This window comes from Panthera tigris, chromosome C2 (genome assembly GCF_018350195.1).
Source record: "Panthera tigris isolate Pti1 chromosome C2, P.tigris_Pti1_mat1.1, whole genome shotgun sequence".
In the NCBI taxonomy this organism is placed as follows: Eukaryota; Metazoa; Chordata; class Mammalia; order Carnivora; family Felidae; genus Panthera; species Panthera tigris.
Window position 1 is genome coordinate 12,691,240 of NC_056668.1, and position 21,364 is coordinate 12,712,603.

At 50.1% G+C, this 21,364-nt stretch overlaps 1 protein-coding gene across 5 annotated transcripts in view; it reads left to right on the forward strand.

Moving 5' to 3' along the window:
• URB1 (URB1 ribosome biogenesis homolog) overlaps positions 1-21,364 on the forward strand; it is an 84,799-nt gene that overhangs the window by 51,738 nt on the left and 11,697 nt on the right. For 3 of the 5 annotated variants that reach the window (XM_042998667.1, XM_042998669.1, XM_042998670.1), the window contains 11 exons: positions 2,246-2,417; positions 2,916-3,018; positions 12,636-12,796; positions 13,358-13,469; positions 14,396-14,502; positions 15,018-15,161; positions 16,268-16,377; positions 16,766-16,963; positions 18,133-18,374; positions 18,794-19,390; positions 20,432-21,219. In XM_042998667.1, the coding sequence (XP_042854601.1) occupies positions 2,246-2,417; positions 2,916-3,018; positions 12,636-12,796; positions 13,358-13,469; positions 14,396-14,502; positions 15,018-15,161; positions 16,268-16,377; positions 16,766-16,963; positions 18,133-18,374; positions 18,794-19,390; positions 20,432-20,613 (2,128 nt within the window). In that variant the 3' untranslated portion in view covers positions 20,614-21,219. Of the gene's footprint in view, positions 1-2,245; positions 2,418-2,915; positions 3,019-12,635; positions 12,797-13,357; positions 13,470-14,395; positions 14,503-15,017; positions 15,162-16,267; positions 16,378-16,765; positions 16,964-18,132; positions 18,375-18,793; positions 19,391-20,431; positions 21,220-21,364 lie in introns of those variants that run through there. The other 2 variants (XM_042998668.1, XR_006222088.1) reach the window with 2 other exon arrangements.

The window sequence follows — 21,364 nt, forward strand, 5'->3', positions numbered from 1 at the left end:
GTCAGCACAAAGCCTGACACAGGGCTCGAACCCATGAACCTGAAGATCATGACCTGAGCCAAAGTTAGACTCAACCAACTGAGCCACCCAGGTGCCCTCCCCCGCTGCCCCCCCCCTTTTTGATTTAAAGATAAAAGCAGTATTAGCTGAGAAGCCACCCAACCCCCACAGGAGGAAAAACAAAAACAAAAAAACCGTTTCTATCTCTTAAGAATGCCCAGGTCATGAATAAACATTCTTTTCCTTCCCCTAACGAACTGGCCTCACCTACTGCTTTGGAATTGGTGCCGCGTCAGCTGTACCCTTTCTGGAATAAATAAATGGTCCTCGTGTACGTAAGGGAGAGGAGAGCAAAGGGAAGAAAGAGCCGTTTTAGTCTCACTTGGGCCTCAGAACACCTTCTGTCTTCGAGAGTGAAGGAAGTTGAATGGGCTTCCCGAGGAGGACGGGTCAGAGCTGGTTATGGGAGCCGCCGGCTCTCAGCCCAGGAGAGGGGAGGTGGTGCTCGCACAACTCTGTGCGGCAAAGTAACAGAAGAGTCTCCTCAGAGCCAACGTGAATGTCACATCCGTCCCTGGAGGAGCAGGCCCGAGCTAGGGAGCCACACAGGAGCCCTGAGGACGTTCGGCGGACGGATCTCATGCCAGTAAATGGTGCCCGTTCGATGTGCGTATCCAGTCTGTTAGCTGCTTGCCTGTTTACTCACCAGGGAACAGCCTCGCAAAGAAGGTTATTTATTTATGTGTTAAATGTTTGTTTATATTTTGAGAGAGAGAGAAAGAGCATGAACGGGGGAGAGGCAGAGGGAGAGAGAGAACCCCAAGCAGGCTCCACACTGTCACTGCAGAGCCCGACTTAGGGCTCAAACTCACGAGGGACCATGAGAACAAGACCTGAGCCAAAATAAAGAGTCAGGACACTCAACCAATGAAGTCACCCAGGCGCCCCAGACTATTTATTTTTTGACTTGAATGACTGTCGTTGATCTGCACAGAAATGAGCGTGTATCGAGAATTCAAAGATAGGTTCATTGAGCCCTTGCCAGGGCTGGGTGCTGGGTCAGCACTGTTGAGAATACCTAGAGGAATAAGACACAGTCTTGCTGTCTGTTGAGGGGGTCAGATTGTTGTAAGTGTAACTCCTTTTGATTGGCCTTTGGTGGTGAAGGCCGGCGGTTATGGCACGTGAGGGCACCCTGTCCCTAGGGGAACCGGGGAATGCTTCGTGACAGGGTTGGCATTGGAGGGATTTGATGGAGCTGAAGTTGGTGGCGGAGCCTGGGGACACTATGTGGAGGGAACAGTGTCTCAATGGCTGTGAGTCGGGAAAGTCATACATTTCTGGGCACGGTGAGGTCAGCTTCTGTGCATCACAGGATATGTGTAGGGACAAGGTGGTGGGAAAGCTAGACAGGCTGGTTGGTAAGGGTTTTAAATATCAGACTGAAATAATATCATTTCCATCCAGGCAACGAGATAGCTGATAGACATTTTGGGACAGAGACATGGCCCTCCTCTGAGCTGGGCTTTCAGGGAGCATCCTCTAACAGTGGGGAGGTGGGGAGGAGGTAGTGGGGAGGGAGGAAGGAGGAAGGCGAGGTGGTTTCTTGGGGGCAGCTGTAATGGGTGTTGGTGGCATAAAAGGTCGAGGTGTTTATATAAAAGACTTGAGGCAGGGACAGCCAGAAGGCTGTTCGTGCAGACCTGCTCTACTCGCGGCCACCTGTGAACAGGAGAGGGTTTGAATCGGTAAAGCGTCATCAGGCAGCCACGATTCTGCTGCTGTGACCCAGGACGGACTCAAGCCAGACCCCCCCAGTTTTGCCTTCCAGCTGTGCCACTAACCCGCTGGGCAATTAACTAGCTGAGCAACTTTCTTAACCCTCTTGGTGTCTCTTCCCCCATTTGCAAAATGGGAGTAGCAACAGTACCTACCTTATGGGGTTGTTACACAGGTAAGCGAATTAATGGGTGTGGGGGGTTTAGAGTAAGTGGCACATCATAAGCTCCATACAGGTGTCATTGTCCCCCCCCACCCCCCCCCACACACACCCTCTTCATTGCTGACATCTCCACCACCCCTCTTCCCCCTGTGTCATGATGGAAATGAAATGATACATGCTCTGGACAATGCCTGGAGTGTGCTGGCTGCTGGACCAAGCTACCCATGACGGTCATTGTCATCAGCATCGATTCTGCTCCTGTGGGGCCCTGTGACCAGTGTGCTCTCCCTTGTCCCACTCCAGAGTGCTGCTGTGGGGCCCAGTGGCTGTGGAGCATCACAAGACGTGCCGGAGTCTGGGCAAGTCGCTGTGGCAGCAGCCGAGCGTCGGCGACATCCTCCGCCTGCTGGATCGGGACCGGATGATGAAGACCATCCTCCACTTCCCCCAGAACCGGAGGCTGCTGCCCCCTGAGGTGCAGGGGGCCCCCAGGGCAGAGCTGTTGGGGAACGCTCCCGGCAGCCACGGGTGCCATTGTGCTTGCCTGGCAGCTGTGAGTGCCGTGGTGCTTGCTCCTTTGAGGGTTCTGTTTGCACCCTCTACTTTGGCACACTGTGCATCCTGTGACATGCCGTGCTGTTTCTCTTAGGGTTTGTTAACATCAAGTTAAGTAAAATCCCAACTGTACTCAAAGCTACCAAGACAGGACCCCCATTGGCCCGTCACTTAGCTTCGACAGTTATGAGCACTGGCTGTGCGTATTTCATTTGTAACTTCCCCCGTAAGAAAGGCTAACTCGAAGCAGAGCCAACGATATCCATTTCATGCAGAAGCAGTTTTTTTACGGAGCCATTTTATTTTATGCTTTTGAATATTCACAATAATTGGAACTCTAGATACAGTGGGTGAGCATTCACATGTTATTACGTTTAAGAGGCCAAACCACACATCTTTTTGTTTCGGGCTATTTCAGGATGGACAGGAACTGATCTTCAAAGACAGGAGCACAGTGGATCTAGATGGCCTTTATGACCCCTGCTTTCTCCTGCATCTCTTCAGTGAATTGACCAGGCCAGGTAACTGCAGCCTTCTCTGGTGCGCAGCTGGAGGAGCGGGCTTCTTTTCTAAACAAAAATTTTTTTTAATGTGTATTTATTTTTGAGAGCGAGAGAGCGAGCGAGCATGAGCGGGGGAGGGGCAGAGAGAGCGGGAGACACAGAATCCCAAGCAGGCTCCAGGCTCTGAGCCATCAGCACAGATCCCGATGCAGGGCTGGAACTCACAAATTGTGAGATCATGGCCTGAGCTGAAGTCGGACACTCAATCTACTGAGCCACCCAGGTGCCCCCGGAGGAGCGGGTCTCTCATGGTAGTCCCCACCGTGATAATTGAGGATTGTAATTAATCCCAGGAGGATCCTTATCTGCCTTCTCACCTTTTCAGGAAAGTAACAGTGAATGTTTTGAATATAGTGATTTGAAAAAAAAAAATTATAATTTTAAAATTTGGGAGCGTCCCTTCACGCTTGATCTTTTTCTAACTCTGTAGCAAGAGGCTTTTCTGAATTCTCACTAGGTAGTGATCCAGTACCACCAGATTTTATCCTTGAGAATGAGTGAGAGCCTGCGGAGGTTGGCTTTTTCTTGGCTTAAGTATATTTTTGAAATTGTATTTTGTGTCTAGTAGCCTGAGGATGGGAGTCTTCATGAGTGAACGGGAGGGAGGAGGCAGACCGCAGACATACGCACACGTACCCACTAGGGCGGACGGGTCTGATTCCCAGGTCAGGCAGCTCTGTTGGTTTGGGACATTTCGTCAGCGACAAGCGTGTCATATCCCATTGTGGTTTTAATGTGCATTTTCCTAGTGGCTGATGATTGATGTCCAGCGTCTTGTGGTTCATTTGCCATCTATACGCGTCCTCTTTGTTGAAATGTCAGGTCATGTCTTTTGCTCATTTTCTTTTTTTTAAAAAAAGTTTTTTTTTAATGTTTTTATTTATTTTTGAGACAGAGAGAGAGACAGAGCATGAGCAGGGGAGGGGCAGAGAGAGAGGGAGACACAGAATCCGAAACAGGCTCCAGGCTCCGAGCTGTCAGCACAGAGCCCGACGCGGGGCTCGAACTCACAGACCGTGAGATCGTGACCTGAGCCAAAGTCAGATGCTTAACTGACTGAGTCACGCAGGTGCCCCTCTTTTGCCCATTTTCTAATAGGATTTTTTTTTTTTTTTTTTTTTTTTACTGTTGAGTTTTGAGGGTTCTTTATATATTCTAGATACTCATCCTTCATTGCATATGCGGTTTACAAATATTTTCTCCCAATCCGTAGCTTACCTTTTCATCCTCTTCACAAAGTCTTTGACAGAGCCAAAGTTTTTTGTTCTGGCCAAGTCCAATCTAGCAGTTTTCCTATTTATGGATCACACTTGTATTGGTATTCCTGGCTGGAGAGGCTAGAGTGGCCCATGACTGCTCTTCACTGGGCCTCCCCCTGACAAGCCTCTGATGCCCAGTAGGGGGCAGGAGGGGCCTCTGGTTACTGCCTCCCTCCCCCTATTTCCATCTAGGCCTCCTCCGACAGACGCCAATCCGGCAGGGGACTTGGGGCTCTGTGTCACAGCCTGGCAGGCTGAAGGCCGGGCTCCGCACTTGCCTTCACTGGCGCGGGTGGGAGCCAGCCCCGCGGCTTTCTGTGAGGTGTTTGGCTGAAGCAGAGCAGTTACTTATTACCTGAGTTTTCTGTCTGGCTAGGCTGCTTCTTTTCTAGTCTTTTGTCTAGAGACTAGAAAGAGTAGGCTTTTGTTCAGGTATTGTCTGTGACTGTTGATTTTCGGAGTTGTTGGCTTCTTCAGCTCGAAGTCTGGGACACCAGAAGCAGAAAGAAAACACAGGGAACTCACCTGAGGTCCCCCAGCCGGTCAGCTTCCTTTCCACCTTTTAGAGTCATCTTAACATCTGTCCAGTATATTTGAGTTGTACTTACTAGTAAAAGTAGAGAAAATATCATCAACTCCATCATCCCAGAATCATACATCTAATGTAAGTAATTTTTACCATTAGATGTCATATTCACAGTTCAAAAGTCAGGTGGTACCAAAGGGTGTGCGGTGAAACTCTCCTTCCCCGCCCCCGACCTCTCACCATTGTTTCCTCCTAGTGGGGACACGTTACCTGTTCCTCGCATGCGTTTCTGGGCCCAGCTTGCTTCTTTAAGACCTGTCATGACTCTAGCTGGGCCTGCGCAGAGGGCCGCCCAGGGACAGGCGTGGTGTGCGGGTAGAGGCGCACGGTCCCCGTCTCTGCTCTTCGCCGTGGCCGGCGTGATGCCAGCAGGGACCCCAGGCTCCTTCCTGCTGAACTTAACATCCACGTGGATTTAGGTACACTAGGAGACCATGTCTCCTTATTCGTGCCGTTCTGTTCGTTTTTCAGCTTGAAGTTGTCTTTTTATGGGGCGCCTGGGTGGCTCAGTTGGTTAAGTGACTTCGGCTCAGGTCGCGATCTCACAGTTCGTGGGTTCGAGCCCCGTGTCAGGCTCTGTGCCGACAGCTCAGAGCCTGGAGCCTGCTTCGGATTCTGTGTCTTCCTCTCTCTCTCTGCCCCTCCTCTGTTTGCGCTCTGTTTTTCTCTCTCTCTCAAAAAATAAACATTAAAAAAAAAAAAAAAGATTTAAAGGTGTCTTTTTATGCTCCAGCGTGAACAGATTGGTGCTGCCTTTCCTAACAACAGGATGACAGGGCTGGGTCTCCTCAGGGCTTTCCCACTGGTGGCCCCTGGGGTTGCTGTAGTGCCCTGGCCTCCGGAGGTGTGGTGTTCTGTGGCTGAGCTAGATTTCATCTGCTGGAGAGCCAGGCATTTCAGGTCCGCCGCAGATCGCCGTAATGGCAAGCAGGTATCTTAACCGTCCCGGTGACTTCGCAGCAGATTAACCTAGGCACATGGACCAGCGTGCAGCCTGGAAGCTCTCCTTCCCCCACCCCTGCCCTGGCAGCACTGATGAGGTCTGTTTCTCATCAAATGTGAAAATAGATTTTCCACAGTCTGCAAATATGAGGTAACTTGAGTGGATTACAACAAATCATTTAGTCGGTTGCTTGGTCTCTTAATAGAGCTTTTAAGAGACAGAAGGCAGAGGCTTGGACGACACTAATAGAAAAGTACTAAAAATAGGACACAGTGTTTTTCTCGGAATCTTGAAGATTGCCCTTTTTGGGTCGGGAGGACAGTGTCTGGGAGGCCTTTTGTGAAGAGAGCTAATTAGGAAGTGGGCTTTTAAGTTAGGGAAATCTCCAAACACAGCCTATTTTAAGTTCTATTGGCATGATACAGGTAGGAAGATTTGCAAAACATGCCTGCCCTAAAAAGGATTTGTGGTAGCTTAAAATACCAGTTGCACTAAAGTCATTCACAGTAAAGCAGAAAATTTTGAAAAGTATAGAGGTGGATAGAGATACGAAAGTATGAAAATATTAAAAGAAACAAACAAAAATTAGGTCATTAAATTTTGCTCAGGAATACTTATCGTCCAGAACAAAAAGTAGAAACGTAATGTTTTAAATAAATTTTGTCGTCTGATAAAAGGAAGCATACCAGTTTGTAGGGAAATTTCTAGCAGTAAAACGGTAAGTTGAACAGAACAGAAATCTATGAACAGCATATGGCCAATGTAGGCTAGGTTTATTGTTGTTGAATTAAATCATGAATCTATTTTTCATATTCTTTTTAACACGTGTTTTTCTCTTTGCTTTTGCTCTGGTGAAGCAAGCATGAAGAATGTTTTGTTTTGTTTTTTAACTTTTTTTTTAATGTTTATTTATATCTGAGAGAGAGAGCACGCGAGCAGGGGAGGGGTGGAGAGAGAGAGAGAAGGAGACACAGAATCCTAGGCAGGCTCCAGGCTCGGAGCTGTCAGCACAGAGCCCGACGTGGGGCTCGAACCCACAAACTGTGAGATCGTGACCTGAGCCAAAATCGGACGCTTAACCGACTGAGCCACCCAGGCGCTCCATCACAAAGAATGTTTTAAATGAACTTTAATTGAAGTGTGATGTAGAGAAACGACCACAAATCCTATGTGTTTGGTGGGAGTTTTGGTGAAATCACCAGCTGGATCAAGGAGCAGAACATAGTGGGCAGCTCTCCCTAGTCAGTATCCCTTCCTCCCCAACAGGAGCCAGGGCCCTGTATTTGAACTTTATGCATTATGTGTTCTCTTGTCTCAGCTCCGTTTACCCCACATTATGCTCGTGAGTCCTTCGTACCGTGTGTAGCACAGAAAGCTCTCGACAAAATGTTGTTACTTCCTGCAGTGACACCTGGGTCCGAGTGTTGCTAACGTCTTGCGATCCTAAATTGGGCATGTGATTAGTTTTTAAGCGTGACTGCCAGACTTCAGAGAAACTACAGTCTCACTTCTCCCGTTCAGCCTTTTGCTAAAAAGGGGAACCTGTTTTCTTAACCTTACTGCTTCCCTGCTTTGAGTCCTTGGCTGAGAAACAGGGTCAGCCAGGGCTGTTAGCAATGACAGTGACAGATGCTTTTTCCACAGTGAATTCTTGCCCTCAACAGAACTGGACTGAGATCTTCAGCTCCTAAATCACGTGTGCCGCCAAACGGGGAGGCCGGTGTGCAGCTCTCTGAGCCTCGTCACCAGACCACGGGGACACAGGCCCCGTGGACTCCTCTCTCACCTGCCAGGCCGCCCTGGAGGGAAGTGGTGTAGAAGGAGGCGTCAGGAGGAGCCTGGCAGCTCCATAATACCACCACTGAAGCCCACAAAAGAGGGGCTGCTGTTTATTTTAATCCTGGAGAACCATGCTGGTTGAGCCTGGTTGAATCTTTAATCTTCAGGTAGCATCTGAAGATCTGTTACCGCAAGGCCAAATTGCTGTTCGCGAGGGCCCTGAAACAGAGTGGTGGTGTTTATGACCGTTTTTTTAATAGCCTATTATACTTTCTGCACCCCCATGGCAGCTTTTTTCCTTAAATGTTACAAAGCCAGGACTTCATGAAACAGCAGATGACCACCGACGTGAAATTGACTTTTCCTCATGGACACGTGGAAAGTCCATTTGTCTTAGAGAATGTCGCTGATTACTAAAAATACCCTAGCCAGCTGAGTACTAGCTGTTTTTAGTGAGCGTGATATTAAATGTTTAGACTGTTCTCGGTCTCAAATATATTCCATTTATGTGTGTTGGTTATGGAGGTGTGTAGCTGTATCTTACCACATCTCGTCTTTCCCGAAACAGTATGCTATCCCACAGTTGGATGGTTTTTTTTTAAGCTTTTTGAGTTTTCCTTCCTCATCAAAACTAGTCACTTATTAGAAATGATAAAATTTAGTCTGTACACTCTTGGAGCCCAAGAGGCTTCCCATTATTCTTTTTTCATCCTTTTACTTGTAATCTGCATGTTGGTATTAAAAGTGGTTTCCTGTTGACACATGGATTTGGGCTCTGCCTTTTTGAAATCCAGTCTGACCATCTCTGCCTTTTAGTTGGAATGTGTACACCCTTTACATTTAGTGTGATTATTGGTCCGATTCTGTGTTGTTTTCTTTGTTGGCTTTTAGCTACAGTGCACGTGTGTGTGTGTGTGTGTGTGTGTGTGTGTGTGTGTGTGTGTGTTAGGGTGTGTAGTACTCCCCTTCAGTTTATTGCAGTTCACTTTCAAGTGGGATTATATACCACTCTGTGGATAGTAGAAGCACCGTACAACAGTATTAATCCATCCCTGCCCCTCCTGGCTTTCCATGCTGTTCTTACCATACGTTTTACTCCTGTGTGCTGTGACACCCACAATATGTTGTTGTTTTTGCTTCAGATTGTCGGTTACCTTTTAAAGAGATTTAAATGTCTTATATTTATCATTTTACAGTTGCCCTTTCTGGTTCTCTTCATTCCTCTGTGTAGACTCAGATTCCTATCTCTTTCCTTCTGCCTGAAGTACTTCCTTTAAGAATTCTTGTAGTTTCAGGGGCGCCTGGGTGGCTCAGTCGGTTAAGCGTCCAACTTTGGCTCAGGTCATGATCTCACAGTCTGTAAATTCAGGCCTCACATCGGGCTCTGTGTTGATACTGGAGACTGCTTCAGATTTTGTGTCTCCCTCTCTTTCTGCCCCTCCCCCCTCACAAAAAGTTAAAAAAAAAGAGCTCTTGTAGTTGAGGGGTACCTGGGTGACTCAGTCAGTTGGGTGTCTGACTCTTAATCTCGGCTCAAGTCATGATCTCATGGTTTGTGAAATTAAATCCCTGATAGCACAGAGCCCGCTTGGGATTCTCTCTCCCTCTTTCTGCCCCTCCCCTGCTTGTACTCTTTCTCTCTCTCACACAATAAATAAAATTAATAAAAAAGAGGGGCACCTGGATGACTCAGTCAGTTGAGTGTCTGACTTTTTGATTTTCGGCTTAGGTCATGATCCCAACATTGTGGAATCGGGCTCTCTCTACAATGAGCATGGGACCTGTTTAAGATTCTCTCTGTCTCTCCTGCCCCGATTGCGCAGTCTGTCTGTCTGTCTGTCTCTCTCAAAAAAGAATTCTGGTCATTCATGTCTGCTAATCAGTTCTTTCAGGTTTTTCATAGGAAAAAAACCTTAACTTTTAAAAGGTTTTCATGGGGTATAAAATTCTAGACTGACAGGTTTTTTTTCTTACCGTACTTGAAAGATGATGCCACCTGATTTTTGGATTGCATTGTTTCTAACAAGCAACCAACCGTCGTTCCTACTTTTGTTTCTGTATATGTTGTGTGACTGCTTTGAAGATTTTCTTATTGGTTTCAAGCAGTTTAATTATGTGCTTTCGTGTGACTTTCTTTATGTTTCTTGTAGTTGGGGTGTTCAGTGAGCTTGGCTCTGTAGGTTTATAGTTCTTGTCAAATTTGGAAAAACTTTGGCCATTGTTTCTTCAAACTTTTCAGGACTTCAACTACACATATATTAGCTCACTTGAAAATGATCCCACAGCTCACTGATGTTCTGTTCCTGGTGTAAAATTTTTTTTCTCTGTGTGTTTCAATTTGGATCATTTCTGTTGCTGTCTTAGAGTTCATTAATCTCTTTTTCTGTGATGTCTAATCTGTTAATAATCTCCTTCAGGGCATTTTTCATCTCTGACATTTTAATTTTCATCTTTGGAACCTTGGTTTGGGTTTTTATAGTTTCCATGTGTCTAGTTAACATTTTCAGTATTGTCTCTAGCTCCTTGTACACGTAGAATATAGTTATATTAGTTACACTAGAATTCTAGTTCTGTTACCTTTGTCCTATCTGAGTCATCTTCAAATGGTGGATTTTTCTAATGGGCTATATTCCTTCTTGTTTGAATGTCTGATAATTTTTTAGTGTAAAGCAGACACTGTGAATTTTACCTTATTTGGTGCTGGATATTTTTTATTTTTTTAAGTTTATTGATTTATTTTGAGAATACGCACGCACACATGCACGGAAGCTGGGGAGGCACAGAGAGAGAGAGGGAAAGAGGAATTCGAGCGGGGCTCAAACTCATAAACTGAGATCTTGACCCGAGCTGAAATCAAGAATCAGATGCTTTACCAACTGAGCCGCTCAGGCGCCCTGCTGCTGGATATGTTCGTATTCCTGTGAATGTTCTTGAGCTTTGTTCTAGGACACGTTTGAGCTGCTTAGACATGATTTGATCCTTCCAGCCTTGCTTTGAATCTCTGTTAGGTAGGACCAAAGCAGCATTTTAGTCCAGGACAGACAGACTTCACCTCACCACTGAAGAAACACCCTGCTAAGCAGTGTGCCCTCTCCCGGTGAATGTGAGGGTTTCACCCGGGCTGGTGGGACAGGACCCATGTCCAGGCAGGTGTGAGCCTGGGGTTGTCTTTGGTCCTCAGCCTCGGTAGCTTCCTCGTACACTCTTGCCGGGGCGGGGCACTCGGCCAAAGAGCCTGGTGCTCTCTCCGTGGAACTCTCTTCTCTGGGACTCTCCCTTGTGACATCTGGCCGCCTTGGCCTCCCAGGCCTCCTGCTCCATCTCTCACACAACCCCGAGCTCTCCAGTCTCAGCCTAGAAGCCTCCAGGCTGCGAGCTGGGACTCTCGGAAGGTTCATCCTGTTCATTTTCACTCTTGGAGATTGCTCTCCTTTATCGCCTCATGTCCAGTGTCTTGCAAATCCTTGTTTTACTTGTTCAGTCTGGTTTTTTAGTTGCTTCAGGTGGACAGGGGAATCCGGTTTCTGCCACTTTTGGCTGGAAGTGGAAATCCTGGTTCTCCCTTGAGGCGGCATAAACATTGAGAAAGAGGAAGGGGACCGTGCGGAAGCATCCACGCAGCCATTGGTTGCCCTTCGCGGGGCGGTGGGGGGAGGCAGTGCTGGTGGAAGTTACAAGGAGCTGTGCTACTTCTGAGGGACAAGGACACTTTATGGTTTAAAGTGAATTCACCTTTGGGCAACCACTCATTGGGGGACCATCGCGTGCCCATGCGTGTAGCTGTTTGGATTACAGTACAGAGGAGTAGCTGATTGGTAGTTTTTCTCTTACTGTTCATGCTCAACGTTTTTAAATTGCCAAAATTACCCTTTTAAAAGTCTCACTTTGGGAAAAGAAGAAAAAAAAAGACTTGGCTTTTTAAAAACATCATTAGTGGTGTATCTTTTATCAATAGATAGTATATTCCAAGATTGCACATTTCACTTGGTTTGTGGGTGTTCTTTTCACTTGGTTTGTATTTAGTGCCTCATTTAACCACATCACCGGTGCCTCAGCCTAAAGAACATCTGCATGGGTGATGATCATGACCAAACCCTGCGTCATCATTTTTAAACATGGTGACCCATCTCTGTCCCAAGGTTTTTCTTCACAGGTTTTATCTTCTAACTTATGACAGTATTTATGTTGTAAAAGGGCCTGGGTCTTTCTTAAAGAGGGTTTAAAGCGTCCTGAATTTTGTTATTGGTAACCAAGCCCTTTAAGTTGTGGTCCTTGGGGTCCCCTTGTATATCTGACCTTCCTGCTTGGTCACATTTCCTGACGTGATTATGGGTTTTTACAAGGCCTCACATCTAACAGATGGATATCAGCTAGCAAACTCTTTAGACTCTAACTTTTGCTCAGTGTGGTGAGCCTCTCTTCTATGAGATTTTCGTGGTTTGCTTAAAGAAAGGACTAGGGTTGCAGAATGCATATAAGTTAATCCTTCATAGAATTGTTGGGCCGGGTCAGACTGGTTTGCACTGGCTGAATTTCCCAGCTTCCCTGCCTTTGGTATTTTCCTTAGCGGTGTTTGTAGCTAGGAACTCAGATGCTGCAGACTGAACAAGGTGGAAACGGGGAGCTGGTTTTCTCTGCTGGCTCCGCGGTCGTGTCCCCCAGGTCACCAGCATGCTCTGATCTCATGTCTCGGGTCTGAATGGCACCTCCGTTCTTCTCTGGCTCGTTGAATGTTGTGAGAAGTAATGAAATAGTCCTGATTGGGATTTATAAGCATTTTAGAAGTTGAAAGTATAGCTTCTTGTCATAAAAGGGAAGACAGGCTTTTGTCCAACTTCAGCAGAAGCTAAGGGGGGCTGGAGAGACCTGTATTTCTTGTATCTAGCTAGCACTTGTTGCTGATGTCGGCAAAATGCAAAAGGAAATTTAATTGTCCGTGTTGCACAAGCATTGTGATCGTGTGTGTGTGTGTGTGTGTGTATTTAATGCTCTATTTTATTTCCCATAGAATTTGTGGTAGATTGTCGAAAATTTTTGGACTCCAATTCTCTGGGCCTAACCGTCGCGGCTCTCAGCAGCTATGACCCTCAGATGCGAGCTGCGGCCTACTACGTCCTGGCGGCCTACTACTCGCAGCTGGAGGGGGCACGGTTCCGAGAGCAGCCCCAGGTGAGTGCGCTTCAGGGAGCCGGTTCTCCGCCGCATCCGGTAGAAGGCCTTTTGCGTAACACAGAAGCGTGTTGTCGGGAGCCTTCTGATAAGGAACCGAGGTCCGTTCCCCTTCAGGGAGTGATGATGCTGGGGGTTGCCTCTGCTTCTCAACTCCGGGGAGATTGAGAAAGCTCTCCCCTTTCGACAGTCTTCTTGTGCGGAGGTGGGCAGAGCGGTTCGGTTTCTTTGGCCTGGGCTGTGGCTGAGACAGCTGTTACCCAGGACGCACTGAGGCTCAAAAGCGTGTGCCCCAAGGTGGCGGGGAACCGGAGCAGACTGGGTTGTTGGGGTGTGAAGCCAGGGTTCTCTCCACCTGTGTGCACCTCCCTGGCTCCTCAAGGGACAGCAGAAGCACTCTTAAGATGGCAGTGAGCAGGGACGTTGCCTTTATATGCGTCCCGGGATGTGAGGAGCAGGCCACCCGGCAAAGCTGTGGTTTAAGCTGCACGAGCCAAGGCTGATCACAGCTGTTCTGAAAATTCTTTTTTTTTTCTCCCCTTCTTCTTTCCTGGTTTTAAGCTACTTTACCTGTTGGATGTAGTCCGGAATGGGATCCGAACTCAGAACATGAGACTCACCTTTACCTTGACTCTCTTCATTGCCAAAGCAGCCCTGCAGATTTTGAAACCAGGTACTGCTGGTAGGACTAGGTTGGGGTGAGGTTGAAATGTCGAGACTGATCACGTCCACTTGTCGGCGTCAGTCCCGCAGGCGTGGTCCGTCACATGTGTGAGAAGGGACGTGTCCGGGTCATCCAGTGGCACGGTCGTATTCAAATGGGGAAGCAGTCCCCCGCCTGAAGCCCCCATGGTCACATAGCTTGTCCGAGGCCCCACAATTCATCTGTAGTCAATTCAGCTGTTAGAATTCAGATCTAGTGTTCGTTTACTCTTGCATATTTTTTCTTCTCCTTAGAAATTACTGGAGGAAAGCGAGTAATTGGTCATTTGTAGACTCTAAAGAAAAAGACTGTTCCAAGAAAATATCTTAGCAGAGGCCATGGTGGTTGGTCTTGGCCTTCTGTCCAGTGCAGCCTCTCAGACCTCATGTCAGGGTCAGGGGCATAAGCAGCAGTGGGCACGGGGTGGCTCCGAGGACCCAGGCGTCTGGACAGGTTGGAGGTGGCGATCAAGGGGGAGGAAGCATCTGTCCCCATCGGCCTCGTTGCATTCCAGAGCCAAGTGCCCCGGGGGTGTCTGAGCCTCCTGTGCTGTGACAGTGACCTTCATTTGGAGGCTGACGGGGCTGGGTGTCAGCCACCTGTGTAACCAGGTTCCACTCTGCGTACCAGCTGGTTGGAGCTTGCACAGTGGGCTGCTGGCTGGGGAGGGGCAGCTCGCGGTCTCGGAACTGTGAGCCAAAGTCTGCACGCAGCACAGAACTAAGGTGCCTTATTGCAGCCTGATTCTCGGGAGCTGCTAACCTGGATAAGGATGCAAAAGCTCCCCGGGGGGAAGGGATTGATGTCTGCCCCCCCAGATCCCGTTCCCCAACTCCAGCAGAGCACGAGGGTCCCGCTGGTGCCTGCTGGAAGCCACTGTCTGCCTTTGTCCTCAGAGGAACACATGTACCTGAAGATCAGCAAGTTCCTGCTGTCACACGAGTACTTGAATATGAACAAGGTTCCAGGCTTCTACCAGTTCTTCTTCAGCTCAGACTTTGAGGTAATGCTTCTCGAGTCCCCGGGGGCCCCCAGAAGACTCCTCTTTTGGACTTGCAGCCACTGCTGTCCTGTCATCCTCGCCTTGCTTGGCACAGTTGGTGGCATGGCTGCGCGAGCCGTGTTGGAGCAAGAAGATCACGTGGTCTTGCTCGTAGAAATGCTTTTCACTCCACGCGTTAAGTTTTAGGTGGCTTCTCACACCTTAAAAAACTTCTGAGGCCTAAGCTGTGTGGCGTTCTCGTATTTTCTTGGCGAATGGCCGGGTTAAGCATTAAATGTGCTTTTGTAGGACACCTGCTCGAGTGGACATAGTGCGGTGTGTGAACTTGACCCGCTCCTTTCCTTCTGATCTGAAGGAACCGAATCGGCTGTTGAGGGATTCTGATCACATAATCAGAAATAGACAGACTGTTTGCTGCCGTGGCTGCTTCCGTTGCCACCACTTGAAAATGGTGGGGTCGGAAGAGCCGTCTTTCACTTGCATAACAGTAGTTTCCCGTTTCTCCTGGGTCACAGCAAAAGACAGAACAGGAATGGGTGTTCGGGATCCTGCGGCAGGGGATGCGGGACAAACACTGCTACGAGCTCTACGCCCGGCGAGGGGTCTTCCACACCATCCTGGCCTTCTTCAGCAGCCCCCTGTGTGACGACGAGGCACAGGTAGGCGGGCCCCGCGGTCTGTTTGAGAACGAAAGGTCCGTGCTTTTGCTCACGCTTTTATCTGGAAGTCAGACCCGTGTGAATTCTAATCCCAGCCTGGATGTGACCAACCCACTCGTGTGACATTAAGCTGACTTCCCACGAGGGGAAAGGCTGGCACTCGCTGCTCCCGTTCCCTGTTGAAATGCTGTTCCTTGTGGCTCCTCTCCCGTGCCCTCGCCTGGTGGTGAGGTCTGTGCAGAGGGCAGAGCCAAAACAGCGATCATGAACCTTTGGAGCTGACTACGAAACCTGGCAACAAATTACCCCCATAAATGACTGACGTGCTTTTGCGGAGACCTTCTTGAGCCACCAGTATTTCACTAAATGCACAGAAGCTCGAAACTCAGCTAGGAAACAAGAGTCGGGAGTTGAAGCCGATAGTCTTGCAACCAGGGAGGGAATCCCTTCAACCGAGAGCTTGTGTGTGTATGTGTGTGTGTGTGTGTCATTCCCCTCAATGCCCTGGGTGGCTGGAGGGAGTAAGTAGGGAGAGTTTTCAGTATCTGGATTAACTTCCAGCCCCGTCAGCTTTTGTGTCTGACCGGATATAAAACCTGTATAAATAGGAGCAAGTCAGAAGCAAGAAACACGCTGGAAGAAACTTGAGTCTGGGTATGATAGTTATTTCTCCCGACGAGGGAGAATGAGAAGATACCCACTTCACAGCTCCAGGGGCGGCCCCATTCTTATGTCCTCCCTTCCAGATGCTAAAACTGAAGGGACAAAATGGGCCGCCAGCTGTTTGGGCTAGAAATGGGTCCACATCCCCTGCCAGGCTCACACTGGGCCATGTGCTTTCCGAGCCGTGTCTTTGTGCCTGTGGGTTGGTTCCTTACGATGGGTTAGCAGGGGCGGTCAGCCCCAGTGCCTGGCACTTGCCGTGGACGTCTGTGTCCTCTGGCCGGCCATGGCCACCACTCTTACAGACGTGGCAGAGCCAGCCTCTTGTGTGGCCAGCGCCCAGAAATGGATACGACATACCGTTAACGTTGTTTAAGTTGTTCCTTTCACCAGGTAAGTTCAGTTCCCCTACTGAGAAATAACTCTTCATTTTGGGTTTTCAGATTTGGATTCTGGAAATTCTACAGAACGCTGCCCGGGATGCCCAGTCTGCCTACGAGATCCTACGGGACTATAGCCTTTTAACGTGGGTTTTACACATCCTTGAGAGCAAGTAAGCGCCTCATGTGTGAGCGGTGTGTCGAGTGGGGAGAAGGTGGGGTGGAGACCGTGGTGTTCACTGCTGGCTTTAGTGGTGACTGGAAACGTGCCGAACAGTCCGTCCCGTCTAGCGGTCGCCCACCAGGAAGGAGAATCGGGGCCCCACCCTGGGTTGCAGCATTTGGAGGGCAGGCTCCCCGTTTTCACGTGGATGCTGTGACTTTAGGGGCTGCGGTGGGGGTGAGCAGAAGGAATCGCTGCGAGAAGGAATAGTCTGCCACCCACCACCAGGCGCTGCCACTGTGGGCATAAGTGTGTCCCGAGGTGCCCCCCACCCTTGCTCCAGCAGAGGTCGCTGAGAGGAGAGGATATGGCAGCGAGCGTTCCGTATTTGGTTTCAGGTTTCTGGAGACCCAGCTCCTGTCCAACATAATCTCCTTGCTGCACACACTGTGGGTGACCAACCTGGGGGACAAGGGAGTGGAGTCTGAGGGCCTGCCTCCTCACAAGCCAGGGTCCCAGGAGCCCCCGAAGCTGCTCGCCCTGCACCTGGTCAACGAGTTCCTGTATGTTCTCATTGTGCTCACAAAGCACCTGAGGTAAGCCCCTGCCCGCCAGGCGTGACCGTGTCACCCGTGGACATCACCACTCAGTGGTCCCCTTGGTCACAGCTTCACAGGGCTGAGCCACACGGCTGCTGTCAGTTGTGGGTGACGTTAGGAAACCTCTTAGCTGTTTCTGCTTTTCTACTTCAACTTTATGAGGCTCCTTTCAAGACAGCGAGAACTTAACACTCTAAACACCTAAAACCTGTCATACCAGATGGCTTTTAGCAGACAAACAACTCCCTTGATATTTTGATTCAAGCACTCGTGTATTTTGTAGAAAGAACGTATTTTCCATCACCTTAAAGCGTGTTCCCAGACTTGCTTCTGCTTCGTTAGCCTGCACAGATTCACTTATCCCAGAATCTTCTTGAAAATTTCAGTATTTTCATATGACCTCTTAGAAGAATCCCCCTGATTTCCTCAGAGAGCTACACTCTCCTCAGATCCCACCGTCTTAGAGAAAATAGAGTCTGTGCACTCAGAGTTCTGACTTAGGAACAGGGGTGTGCTAACTGGAACCAGAAGATTGATCACAAATAGATTATAATCTCAGAGTGAAAACTTTCTTGATAGAGGACAGGGCATTTGGTCTTAGGTTGTTTTGAATTAAGTTGTTAAGTCAGTGCCGACAGACCTGTTTCTTATTTCGGGGTCGTTGAAAGACAGGTTGGTTTTTGAGAACCGATGGCAATTTGAAATAATTCTAAAATCGTGTGGAGCAGGTGCTATCGTATTTTAAATTCCCTGGGGTTCAGAACGTATTTCTTACCGGTGCCCATCGTCGGGTTGGACCACGGATGGGGCTGAGTCTGAGAGGCCGTGAGGCACAGGGAGCCCACTGTCCCACAGTGTTGTGTCAGGTGGCTGGTGCCCAGACGCTCACACTCTCTCCACCTCACTCTCCCTGGTCAGCCATGGTTTCCCAGAGATTTCTGTTCCTCCAGCATGGAGGTCGGACTCCGGTCTCCACTGTGCCTCCCCTGCCGTGGCTTGCTCTCTCCTGTTCGTTGTGCTGGTTCCATGCTCCCTGTGTGTCGTAAAGGCACACTCCGGCGGCGGGTGGGCCATTTGACCCTCTGGGCGTTGCCCAGCCACCCCCGTCCTGGGCTTTGGGACGAGGAGGCAGCTTGGGCTCAGTCTGCGACGTTGGCTCCCGACAGGCCGACCTTGGCCCCCGCCCAGCTGACCAGCTTCTTCGGGGCGCTCGAGTCCGTGCTGAGGTACCGGGCCACCGTCGTGCAGGCCTTCAAGGACATGAACCGCTTCACAGTGAACGAGACAGTGCTGTCCACCAAGGATGTCCTCGTCCTCCTGCACAAGTGGAGCCTCATCGAGAGAGATGCCAAGCTCCAGGACGACCTGAGAGCAGCCATTGAGAAATACGAAGTCAAGGAGCTGCTGAGTGAGTGTCGGGACCCGACTGGCGTTCCCCAGACTGTGCCCAGCTCCCCACAGAGCACCCAGCGGTTTGCCTCTCTGAGCAGCGTTTCCAAAGCTGTCGGGGCTTAGGAACAGGGCACACCTGTCCTCGTAGCCCTGCAGAGGTTGCTGGGGAGGCCTGGCTTTGAGCTCTGGCTCTGCCACAGCCGGTGCTCGCCATGAGGGGGAGGGGCGGTGGTGAGGATGAAGCGGGTTCATCGTGATGGCAGCGGGGACCGTCACAGGCCCACGTGCACTCGCCGCGCTCCAGGCGTAGGAACGTGTCCTGTTGGGGCCGAGCCCTCGGGGCCTGTAGGCCGCCCTTGCGGCACCCGCCCTCCACCTGGAGCTGCGTGGGGACGGGAGCGTCGGTCTCACTGCCTTCCTCTCCGTGTACAACAGAAATGTGCAAGGATAAGAACAAGCCCGCCGTGCCAGCCCGAGCTAAAGGCCCGCGGGGCCGAAAGAGGAGGCCTGGGGAGGCGGAGGAGACGACCGACCCTGAGCTGCAGGCGTCCACCTTGGAGACGTGCAAGGGCCTCCTGAGGTCCATACTGACCCACTGGGGGCCCGCGTTCCCCGGCCCTGACTGCGCTCGGGGCCCCGTGGACGGGGCTGCCCCTGAGAGCGAGGCCCCGGGCCTCGCGTGCGCCGCCGCCTCCCTGGCGGTCGGCTGGGTGCTGCGGTCGGTGGCCGAGCGCCCGCCCGGCAGGGCAGAGGCTTTGGGACTCCTTGGCTGGCTGAAGAGCCACATCTTGCCACAGCCGGTGGTCGTGGCAGAGCTTCTCGGGGACCGTGCTGTGAGGAGTAGCATCTTCAGGCTGTACAGCCAGTCCTGCAGCGCCGAGCAGCTGACGGGCCCCGCGCAGAGCGTGGCCTGCCTCTTCAACACGGTCATGCTGCAGCTGGCGGCCCAGGGCCCGGCGGGGAGCGCCTTCCGCCCGGCGGTCGAGACCCTCTGCCTCTCGTCTCTGAAGGAGAAGGACGAAGCCACTCGAGGTGAGGCTGGTTCGCTCGTCAGAGGCTGAAGGAATGCACTAATGGGTGCGGGGTCCGGAGCAACTCCCGGTCCTTGGAGCCTGTCGGGGACCCTTGATGAAGTATGGATGGGGCCCAACCTAAACCCAGTTTGCCATGGGGCCGTGAGCGGGCAGGGAGGAAGCCTCTGCTCTCTGGTCAAGTGCCAGTGACGATTGTGTTTGCAGTGGAGAAGTAAGTGCCCCTCAGAACCGCTGCACAGCAGCGGCTTTGCTACATTTCAGCCATTAACTCAAGTGAAGATTACGCTTCACAGCAGTGCGGATGGATGCCTGGGTACAGATGCGTGTGTGTGTGTGTGTGTGTGTATTTGCATATATGTGCACAAGCACGAAAATACGCACACAGTTTATGTGCTTGGCACTTAGCAGGTGCTTAGTGAGGGATTAAGTGCAGGAATGAATGAATGAACCAGCAGCAAAGGCTTAAAAGGCTAAGGAGAACAGAGGGAGGCTGACCATGTGCACGTGGCCTCCTCCATCTGAGAGGGTTGTTCCTTTCACGGAGGGATGTAAGGGGACCAGGAAAGAGAGATGGGCCAGCAGCCGAGGCAGGTGAACTCACCCTGGGAGTGACCTCTTCTCTCATCTGGATGCCGTCAGGGAGTTGAGTCTGTGCCTGGGAAACCCTGTCCTCTGGCCCATGCTATTGACGAAATGGCGTGAAGGGATCCTTGGAACCTCTTCTCAAACCACGGTTCTGGTTCTCAGCACGGGTGGTCAGGACCAAGAAGAAAGTTGGCTTGTAGTAACTTTTTTTCACGTTCCACACACATTGATCAAATAGAAAGATGAATTTTTTTAAAAGAAAAAAGATTAACCCCAAATTTAAGCAAAATTAATTTGTTTTGAACACCTGCTCACCTCCTGTTGCCAGAGGCATGTGGCACCGTTTACTTGGGTACCGAGCAAAGCTCCCATGTCCCCAGGCGTGTGGGTGGGGTGACTTGTTTTCCAGCGGAGTAGCTTTGTGTCCTGATGGCCTTGTTGCCCTCTTCCTCAGCCACCGCAGCGTTCCTGGTGTCTCTGTACATTAAGGACGTCTGGCTGGGGGCTCAGCGGCCAGACACCCTCCTAACCCACATCCAGATGATCCGTGACGCCACAGAGGACGCGCCAAAGGGTGACAAGGAGGCTGTCGTCATGCTCTGCAAGGACATGGCCGCCTTGGTCCCCAACGCTTGACGCCCTGCCCTCCGGCGCCTTCTGGCACCAAGTTCTAGAAGGTTAGTTGAGTCGAGGGTTTCCGTGGAAAGCCCGTATAATGACAAGTTCTGTCAGTGTTAACTCCGTTTCCTGACAGGCGAAGTTGGCTTTGTTTAACTCAACGGTGAATGATAAGCTCCGGGGACTGCGTGCACAAAGCGGTCAAAGCCCAAGCAGGCCTGGGTGCTTCCGGCCCACAGGCCCATTCAGTGTTCACACGGGGAGGACCCTTCCTCTTGGCTTCAGTGCTCTTCAAAGAAAATACCTCAAGTTGAGGTAACGCTTCTGAGCACTGAAGGGATTTGTGGATATTAAAGCTAAAGGGTCCAAGAATAGAAGGCGTCAGATAAAGGAGCATGAGGAGAGGTGCTTCAGCTTTTCTTTCCGGTGAAGTCTTACACAGATGTGTACAACTTCTTGAGTGTTAATTATTTTAGTAAATAAAAGGGTATTATGCTAAATCCTTACAGTATAAAAGCGATTTGATCTCTGTCTTGGGAAGAAAGCCTGTATTTTTTTTTTTTAATTGTTTCAAAGGGAGGATTTGGGATTCTATAACTTGTTAATAAACGTCTATTTTTGTTACGCTTTTGTGTTTTGCTTATGGATGGTAATAGGCCGTTTCATTTCACAGCAGCCTGCGTCGTAGAGGGTCAGCACCTGACTCTTAACCTTCCTATAGCAATTGGCACAGCGGCTGGCGAACCCAGTGGAGTTGTGGAGCCTGGAC